The following is a 10221-nucleotide window of genomic DNA, read 5'->3' as shown; positions in this document are numbered from 1 at the left end:
ATATTAAATATTCCTTAATTTTTTTTTTATTTTATTTTTTTGCGGTACGCGGGCCTCTCACTGTTGTGGCCTCTCCCGTTGCGGAGCACAGGTTCCGGACGCGCAGGCTCAGCGGCCATGGCTCATGGGCCTAGCCGCTCCGCGGCATGTGGGATCCTCCCAGACCGGGGCACGAACCCGTGTTCCCTGCATCGGCAGGCGGACTCTCAACCACTGCGCCACCAGGGAAGCCCAATATTCCTTAATTTTTAAAAAATTCATAATAACGTGATTTTACTGATAGGTCTTGTTGTTTTTATTAATTTTTAAAATACATTTATTTATTTACTTAGTTTTGGCTGTGTTGGGTCTTCGTTGCTGTGCGCAGGCTTTCTTTAGTTGCGGGGAGTGGGGGCTACTCTTCCTTGCGGTGCGCCGGCTTCTCATTGTGGTGGCTTCTCTTGTTGCGGAGCACCGGCTCTAGGCACGCGGGCTTCAGTAGTTGTGGCACGTGGGCTCAGTAGTTGTGGCTCACGGGCTCTAGAGCGCAGGCTCAGTAGTTGTGGCACACAGGCTTTGTTGCTCTGTGGGATGTGGGATCTTCCTGGACCAGGTCTTGAACCCGTGTCCCCTGCATTAGCAGGCAGATTCTCAACCACTGCACCACCAGGGAAGTCCCTCTTTTTTTTTTTTTTTAATTGAGGTAAAATTGGTTTATAACATTATGTTTCATGCATACAACATTATAATTTGACTTCTGCATATACCATAGCATGCTCACCACCAAAATTGTAGTTTCCATCTGTCACCATACAGTTGACCCCCTTTACCCATTTGGCCCTTCCCCCACCCTCCTTCCCCTCTGGTAACCACCAATCTGTTCTCTATGTGTTTGTTTTTGTTTTGTTTGTTCATTTATTTTTGTTTTTTAATATTCCACATGTAAATGAAATAATATGGTATTTGTCTTTCTCCGATTTATTTCACTTAGCATAATGCCCTCAGTGTCCACCCATGTTGTTGCAAATAACAAGATTTCTCCTTTTTTTAAGGTATTCCATTGTATATTTATACAACATCTTTATCCATTCATCCATTGATGGGCACTGAGGTTGTTTCCATATCTTAGCTATTGTAAACAATGCTGCAATGAACATAGAGGTGCATATATCTTTTCAAATTAGTGTCCTTAAACATTTCTCTCACGTTGATCACGTTGCGGGGCTTGAGGGATCTGTTTCCTGACCAGGAGTTGAACCTGGGCCATGGCAGTGAAAGTGAGAAGCCCTAACCACTGGACCGCCAAGGAATTCCCCTTAAACATAATTTTTAATGGTTGCAGAAAGTTCATGTGTCATATAATTTGTTCATTAATACCTATTGCTGGACATTTTTTACTACTCTATATCAAAATGAGATAAAACTCTTACATACAAAATATTGCATTATATTCCTGATTAGTTCCCCAGGTTAAATTTCTAGAAGCAAATTCATGAGTCAAAGGCTATGAACAAATACATTTCTCTTGATGCTAATTGTAAAAACTTTTAGAAGTTTATTTCTGTGAATGTTATTGATGCCTTCCTTAGGCCGGGCTGCCATAACAAAATATCAGAGACTGGGTAGCTTAAAAAACCGAAATTAACTTTGTCACAGTTCTGGAGCCTGGAAGTCCAAGATAAGGTGCCAGCATGTTCATGTACTGGGGAGAGCTCTCTTCCTGGCTTGCAAATGGCTGTCTTCTCCCTGTGTCCACAGATGGCAGAGAGTGAGCAAGCAAGCTTTCTGGTGTCTCTTCTTATAAAGGCACTAATCCCATCATGAGGGTCCCACTCTCAGGACCTCATCTAAAATCACAGAATGGGAGAAAATTTTTGCGAATTATATATCTGGTATCCAGAGTATATAAGGAATTCTGGGGGCTTCCCTGGTGGCGCAGTGGTTAAGAATCCGCCTGCCAATGCAGGGGACATGGTTTCGAGCCTTGGTCCGGGAAGATCCCACATGACACAGATCAACTAAGCCTGTGTGCCACAACTACTGCGCCTGCGCTCTAGAGCCCGTGAGCCACAAGTGCTGAAGCCCGTGTGCCACAACTACTGAAGGCTGCGTGCCTAGAGCCTGTGCTCTGCAACAAGAGAAGCCACTGCAATGAGAAGCCCTCGCACCGCAACGAAGAGTAGCCCCCGCTCACCGCAACTAGAGACAGCCCGTGCACAGCAACGGAAGACCCAACGCAGCCAATAAATAAATAAATAAGTAAAATCTATATAAAAAATAAATAAAATAAAGAATTCTGGAAACTGAACAACAAAAAGACAATCCAATTCAAAACAGGCAAAGGACTTGAATGGGTGTTTATTCAAAGAAGATATACAAACAGCCTATTGGCCAATATCATTAGTCATCAGGAAAATGCAAATCAAAACCACAATGAGCTACCACTTTACACACACTAGGATAGCTAGAGTCAAAAAGTCAGATATAAAAAGTGTTAGTGAGGATGTGGAGAAACTGGAACTCTGTACATTGCTGGTGGAGATGCAAAATGCCACTGTGGAAAAACAATTTGGCAGTTCCTCACTAAGTTAAACATAGAATTACCCTATGACCCCAGCAATTTCACTCCTAGATATGTATCCAAAAGAACTGAAAACAGGTGTCCAAACAAATACTCATACAGGAATGTTTTTAGCAGCACTATTCACAACAGCCAAAAGGTGGAAACAAGCCAAATGTCTATCAGTTGATGAATGGATAGTCAAAAGTGTGGTATATCCATACAATGGAATATTATTCTGCCATTTAAAAAATGGAGGGAAGTACTAAAAAATGCTACATGGATGAACCTTGAAAACCTTATTCTAAGTGAAAGAAGCTAGACACAAAGTGTCACATATTGTATGATTCCATTTGCATGTAACATTCAGAACAGGCAAGTCAAGTCTATGGAGACAGAAATCAGACTAGCGGTTGCCAGGGGCTGGATGGAGGGGTAAATGGAGAGTGACAGCTTAATGGGTATGGAATTTCCTTTTGGGTTGATGAAAGTGTCTCAAACTAAATAGAGGCAATGTTTGCACAACACTGTGAATATACTAAATGCCACTGAATTTTACACTTTCAATGGTTAATGATTCATTTTATGTTATGTGAATTTTACCTCAAGTTAATAAAAAGACTGATGAGCAAGGAGGTACCTGTGGCATCTGCTAATTGAGAGGTTGTGTCGGGTGGCACCAACGTGTGAAGTGTTGGCGTACATCTCCTTGTACTTCTTTGTTCCTTTGCCTGCTCTGAAGCTTTTTGTTCCTTTCCAATGTTTCCAATTCCTGAAAGTAGGGTACAAGTGGTTTAGGAGTTTTCTGCTCTAATAAAGGACTGCACCTAAAAAGAAGAGGGAAAGGAGCAAAGGAGGGACAGAGGATGGAAAGAAGGAAGGAGGGAGGAAGGACTAAGAAGTAGGAAACGGTGACTGATTCAGCTTACAAATGGCCAACTCAGCCCTGGGAAGATTCATAGAACTTACCACACTACCTCCGCCTCCCCCATTGCTCCCTCCAGGCTCCAGATAGAAAGGCTGAAGTATTGTCAACTCCCCAGGAACCAAGGGTCTCTCTCAATGCTAGGCTTCTTCGGATGCTGTCACTCAGTCTTTTTTTTTTTTTTTAATTTATTTATTTTTGGCTGCGTTGGGTCTCCGTTGCTGCGCGCGGGCTTTCTCTAGTTGCAGCGAACGGGGGCTACTCTTCGTTGCGGTGCGTGGGCTTCTCACTGCAGTGGCTTCTCTTGTTGCGGAGCACAGGCTCTAGGCACGCGGGCTTCAGTAGTTGTGGCACGCAGGCTCAGTAGTTGTGGCTCATGGGCTTAGTTGCTGTGCGGCATGTGGGATCTTCCTGGACCAGGGATTGAACCCGTGTCCCCTGCATTGGCAGGCGGATTCTTAACCGCTGAGCCACCAGGGAAGTCCCCTAAATATAATTTTTAATGAATACGTTTTAGAAATCTGAAAATGGAATACATAGGATATGCAGCAATGCATATTCAAGAATAGTGGCATAACCCAGGGTTGTCCCCAATTGTCCAGGCAAGCCCCACCACCCCCAACCTGTCCCACAGCGAGGAGGTAGCTAACAGGCAGCGGAACTGCTACACTGGAACTGCAACTCAAGACTGTGGGAGCAGGAGTCCTGAAGTAAAGTCCTTGCTCAGCACAAACCTGGTTGTGTGACCTTGAGAAAGTTATTCACTATTCCCTGCTTCTGTTACTTTGGTTATAAAATTAAGCTAATGGTATGAACCTATTTACCAGAAATATCATGAGATTTAATGAGCAAACAAAGTGCGTAGTTGTTGCTCGCGGGCTCAGTAGTTGTGGCTCACGGGCTTAGTTGCTCCGCGGCACGTGGGCTCTTCCCGGACCAGGGATTGAACCCTTGTCCCCTGCATTGGCAGGCAGATTCTTTTTTTTTTTTTTTTTTGCGGTACGTGGGCCCCTCACTGTTGTGGCTTCTCCCGTTGCGGAGCACAGGCTCCGGATGCGCAGGCTCAGCGGCCATGGCTCACGGGCCTAGCCTCCCCACAGCATGTCGGATACTCCCAGACCGGGGCACGAACCCGTGTCCCTTGCATCGGCAGGTGGACTCTCAACCACTGTGCCACCAGGAAGTCCCAGTTAAAAAATTTTTTTAAATTTAGGTTTTGCCTGGTCTTAGTTGCGGCATGCGGGATGTTCGTTGTGGCATGAGGACTCTTAGTTGCGGGATGCATATGGGATGTGTTCCCCAACCAAGGACTGATCGCAGGCCCCTGCACTGGGAGTGCAGAGTCTTACCCACTGGACCACCAGGAATTCCCATAAAGCTCAGGTAGTCTTAAATTAGGCTGCTCCAAAAATTCATTTAACCTTTTTAAGAATTCAAACTCACGATTCCTCATTTTCACTTTAAAGTTCCAACTTTTTGCTTGTTTGATTCAATCGTCATTAGACTGATTCTTATTTAAAATATAGGACAAGAGCAGATGGTACACTGCTATTGAGGAATCAACTCAGGAACATCATTCCCAATAAGGAAATTATTGATTGTAAGTCATGAAAACACTGTCATCTTCAAACTTACGAGGTTGTGTTGTTTTGTTTTGTTTTTGGCCACGTCACTTACGGGATCTTAGTTCCCCCATCAGGGATCGAACCTGGGCCCATGGCAGTGAAAGCAGGAAGTCCTAACCACTAGACTGCCAGGGAATCCCCAAACTTAAGAGATTTTGTATGCCTTTCTTTGGTCACAAAAATGCGAAATGGAAGATATTACTTGTTCCTCAACCAATTTTTAAACTTTTCAAATTTTGTAGTGTTCTAAAATTAAAAGAAAAAGGTATATGACTTAATATAATCATTTCTTGCACTTCATCTTTGAGGTCATTTTGTTGCTGGCCACTAGAATCTCAGCAGTCATACCTCAAGAGTACCATAAACTTTTCATCAGTAGCATCATGGACAAGTTTTGGAAACAGCCAGTGTCTGGTCTGCAAGGGCAGAGTCAATGACTTATCCAAGCTGTTATCACTCAGTGGCCCTAACGGCTTTTGTGTAATAGGGTCTTACAACAAAAGACTCATCAAAATTCTGGGGCAAATGATCTACTGAACTGGAGAATTGAAAATGTCTTGCCAATGGCCCATAGGTCACTTGAAGTTTTGTTTTTTGTCTGGACGAATTACACAAGTAGTTTGTACAATAATTTAGTTAAACAAGGCCTTAAAGTCTAATTTGAATCAAGAGCATACTCGGCAAAGCAAAATATAACCTAAGAAATAATTCTGATTCTGTGCTGTTAACAGATTTGATGAGGAGTCAAAACACCTGGATGCCAAGGCAACACATGATTTCTAATTCCAGCCTTCTCAACCTGCACAAGGATAATTAGAACAAGGATAACTAGTTCACATAAAGAGCTGTTTACTCCATTTTATAAATGCAAAATGGTGTGATTATTGATGGTGCCTTGAATTACACCTTTTTAAGCAATCACTCCTGTTTTCCAGGCTGCTCTTGACCTTACGCTTTGGATTGAGGTTTATTCCTTAAGAAGCTTTCTCTGAACACCTCTTGACTAGTGTCCAACAGGGAAAGGGGCCTTTCCGTTCTCCATGTCACATTGGTCGCCCCACGTTGCACAGCACTTATCACACTGTGCTTTGTCTCCAAGTTCCCTACTGCTGGTACCCTGTCTGATTCATTTTAGTGGTTCAGTAGTGTATCCCCCTACCCCTCTTCAGATAGAAGGCATTAGACACAGTTCACTGATGACAATTTATTATAATTTGTCGGAAGCACACAGATAGATATTAATTAAACCAGAACTATGTCTGGCTTAATAGAAGTGGGCAATAACAGGTAGCCATGCTATAGGGAACTGTGAACACTTAATCATCATCTTGTTTTAGTTTCTTGATCGACTGCTTGTGCCGCTCAATTTCTTTCTGCAGGTGCTCAATCTCCTTCACGTGATGAGAGATCTCATTTTCATGGTGTTTCTTCAAGGCTGCCAGCTGTTCTTTAGCACGAGCTCTACAAGGACATAGTGGCTCTTGGTTTAATCCCAATCCTTCACCCCAAAGAGACCTCTAAGCATAATCTGAAATACCTAAGGCAAAGAACAGGAGTCCCAATCCCATGGGAGTCTGGCTGGTCATCCTCTTCTACTCTCTCAAGCCCCATCTTAAGAATACTCCACCTTAAGGTGTATCATTTTTAGGAGATGACCAAAATGATTCCATTTTCCTGGTGCTAGTGCCTGAAATTCCACCACTAATGATGGATTCCTTTCAGATTCAGTAGAAAACTCCAGAGAGGTATGACTTAAGTCCCTAACTGGGGGACTTATTAGAGGAACAACCCAGAGGGGGACATTTCCCTTTTGGGGGGAAAAAGAGCAAAAGGTGGGGGTGGGATATACGAAGGGGCATAGTTAAAGGACAAGTATATGTGTCCTATCCCAGTTAATCTAGGGCTTTCTTTACCTGAGAACTGCAAGACCCACTGTAAAGGCCAAAATGAAGGGGGAAAAAAAAAAAAGCGGTCTCTTGCAGTACTTGGCAGTCCAAGTTTAGGTTTCATGAAGGGATGATTCAAATGTTGGCTCGGCCACATATGGGCCTCTGTTTTCCATAACTGTACAATGCAGGAGGCCAATTAGATGGTCTCTAAGGGCTGCACCTTGTTTCTCTGGTATGGCAGGTGCCATGGTGGTAATAAGAGTGAGCAAGAGAGGGTGGAAGAGAAAAGATAGGTCAAGGAGAAGCAGAAGCTAGATTAGTTCCACGCTGCTCTTCACTGTGGATAGAAGTCACTGTAAGATAACTCGAGGTTGGTAAAAAGGATAGGTAGGCCCAGCCCATGCCATACTCCTAAGAGCTGGGCTGGGTGGAGCAGGCCGTCTCAGAGGAGTGGGGGATGGGGTTCCAGCCATGAGCAGCTGCTACATGCTCTACGACCCACTCGCTCAGGCCAGCTGGAGAGGTGGGGTGGGGGGCGTCTAGAAATGGCTGAGAAGGTCTGAGGAGTCAGGGAATCCATCCACGCGGGGCTAGCAAAGCTGAGGCCTGGGGTGATGGGTGGGTGAGGGCCGAGGGAGTCAGGCTCAGGGGGTCTGCATGTATTGGAACCGTCGGATCTAGACACTCTGGGAGGAATCTGGGGGGCGTTTGGCAGGATGCGGGGTGAACTCCACGCGTGGGGATGGTAAGTGATTCAGGAACAGATGAGCCGTGGTTGGCGAGTTCTGAAGACCCGCAGGTGGAAACGGCTTGGGTGTGGAGGCCTTGGGATTCGGCAGCGCACGGGAAGCGCCCTATAGGTGGCGACAGTCGGGTCCTCAAGTGTTGGGTGTAATGGGTTCAGGGGCCGGGAGTTCTACTGGGGGATGGGGAGCCCCAGGACACCAGGGAGGGATGGGTGGGGCGACTGACAGTTGAAGGACTGGAAGGCCGTGAGAGATCTAGGGCTGGATTCGGAGTCCCGTGGGCCTCACCGGAAGTATCGCTCCTCTTCGGCCTGCTCTCTTTTTCCGAAGGCTCCACCGGCGTCCCGGACCGCGCCCGCACTGGAGCCGAGATTGTCTGCCTGCGGAGAGCGACGGGGGTATTGGTAAAGGTGAAGGCGGCAGAGCTGGGATCTGCGCTCAGGGCTGGGGCAACAGGCACCGCCGCCGGCGTACCGATTCCGAGCCGAAGCCCCGGCCCTGCATGGCCCAGACGCTCCACACGCCGAACCGGGTCCGCACCGCCAATGCCGTGGCTGCCATCGCTGTCAGTGCAGCACCCCTCCAGTGACCGAAGGTGCAAGCTCCTTCGCAGGAGCTAACGGCGCTGCAGGCCAGGCCGCCAATCGTTTCGCTGGAGAGGCAGGATGAACCTGGGAGTAGCGAATCACGAGAGGGAGAGGCGGGGTTCCTGTAGTTTGCAGCGAATCCTGACCGAGAGGCGGGCCTATTCTTAGCCAACCCCTAGCAAGGGCTCCAGGGTCAAGGACTGGAGAAAAATAATGGAGGAGATAGGAGAAAAGCCAGAACCGAGGGGCAGAAGCCAAGATTTCGGCTCTCGGATCTATGAGAATTAGGCGTGACGTCCATCCCCACCTCACGATTCCAATCCTAAAGTTGTTATTATTAAGCACCCAAAGGAAGCTTTCCCTTTCCTGGACTACTGGCATCAATAAGATGGGTAATATGGGGGTGGGGGTGGGCGGCTATGTCCAGGATGCCCTGACTTAGTCATTTAGGGTTGGGAAAAAAAATTTTTTTTAATGTATGTGTATATGGTCAATGTTCTTTTGTTGCACTGACATTTCACTCTCAACTCTCAGCTTAAACGTCAGCTCAGAGAAAACTTCTCTGACCTCCTTCGTCATTCTATCATAGCCCCCTGTTTTGTTCTTGCACCTTTGAGCTTATGAAGTTATTAGGACCTTGATCAATCAAGTAGGCACTGAATTAGTATTTGCAAAATGTATTGATATGTTATCAAATGGGCTTGATAACAGGACTTTTGGCAGTGTGGTGCAATGAAGTGGAAAAGAGCATAGGTAGGAGTCTAGGGACGGCTTAGCCTTGACCTTCCTTAAGCCATCTAACAAACGTGAACAAGATAATAGTAGTTTATAGCCTTTGCCTAGGTCATTTTCTCCCTCTGGGCCCATTTTTTTTCTCCTTTAGTTGAGAGGGTTGGGCCAGATCTTATTCATGATTATAAAAATATGTTCTTTGCTTTCATGAAATTGTTGAACTGCTTTTATTGATCATCTTTAGGTTGGAAGAATACCAGCCCTGGTTTGTAAGAGTTAAATGGGAGGAAATAGCTGCAGGGTATATTTTCAAATGTTCATTTTAGAAAACTTGGAAAAACACGAAAGCAGAAGGCTAGAAATAATAATCACTCATAAGCCCACTATCTAGTAATCATAATTTTTTTGTGTTTCTAGATATTTAAGTGCCATTCCCATTTCAGAAACTGTTTCTAGTTCTCAGATACTATTGTTTCTTGATTATCTCCTGGCTGGGCATCCAGTGGAGGGTCTTGCTGAGTTTGTGCAAAAGATCCATCTAGGTACTAGGATGGCTGTAGTTAAAAAAAAAAAGGAAAATAACAAGCATTGGTGAGGATGTGGAGAAATTGTAAACCTCCTACATTGCTGGTAGGAATGTAAAATTGTTCAGCCGCTGTGGAAAACAGCTTGGCAATTGCTCAAAAGGTTAAATATAGAATTACCAAATTCCTTTCTAGGAAATTGTACCCCTCAAATAGAAAACTGGTACTCAACACATGTTCATAGCAGCACCATTTCACAGTAGCCAAAAGATGGAAACAACCCAAATGTCCATCAGCTGACGAATGAATAAACAAATCGTGGTATACACATGTGATGGAATACTATTAACCCATAAAAAATAATGAAGTAATGACGTATGCTATGCCTTGAATGAACCTGGAAAACATTATGTTAAGTGAATGAAGCCAGACACAAAAGGTCACATGTTGTATGACTGCATTTATATGAAATGTCCAGAATAAGTAAGTCCGTAGGGACAATACACAGATTGGTTGTTGCCAGGGGTTGGGAAATACGCGTACGAAATGTTGATTAGGTGCCGGGTATGCTTTTGGGGCCATGCAACTGTTCTGTAACTAGATAGAGGTGATGGTTGCACAACACTGTGAATGTACTAAAGGCCACTGAATTGT

The 10221-nt window shown here is 45.1% G+C and overlaps 1 protein-coding gene across 1 annotated transcript; it reads right to left on the bottom strand.

Moving 5' to 3' along the window:
• Positions 1-6278: 6278 nt before the first annotated feature.
• Positions 6279-8358, bottom strand: ATP5IF1 (ATP synthase inhibitory factor subunit 1). Its single transcript, XM_082613867.1, has 3 exons — positions 8199-8358; positions 8013-8104; positions 6279-6550 (listed from the first exon to the last, which is right to left on the bottom strand). Exons 1-3 carry the CDS (start codon positions 8283-8285, stop codon positions 6406-6408), a joined length of 324 nt encoding a protein of 107 aa, XP_082469993.1. The 5' UTR covers positions 8286-8358; the 3' UTR covers positions 6279-6405.
• Positions 8359-10221: the final 1863 nt, after the last annotated feature.

Source organism: Mesoplodon mirus (assembly GCF_964341445.2).
Source record: "Mesoplodon mirus genome assembly, chromosome: 3".
NCBI classification, from domain to species: Eukaryota; Metazoa; Chordata; class Mammalia; order Artiodactyla; family Ziphiidae; genus Mesoplodon; species Mesoplodon mirus.
The sequence above is the reverse complement of the archived record's forward strand: the minus strand, read 5'-3'. Positions and strand labels throughout refer to the sequence as shown.

Coding starts and splice junctions, on each gene's coding strand:
- ATP5IF1 (XM_082613867.1), bottom strand. CDS start 8,285: ATGGCAGCCACGGCATTGGCGGTGCGGACCCGGTTCGGCGTGTGGAGC. Junction 8,105..8,198: donor GGGGCTTCGGCTCGGAATCG/GTACGCCGGCGG, acceptor CGCTCTCCGCAG/GCAGACAATCTCGGCTCCAG. Junction 6,551..8,012: donor GAAGAGGAGCGATACTTCCG/GTGAGGCCCACG, acceptor ATGTCCTTGTAG/AGCTCGTGCTAAAGAACAGC.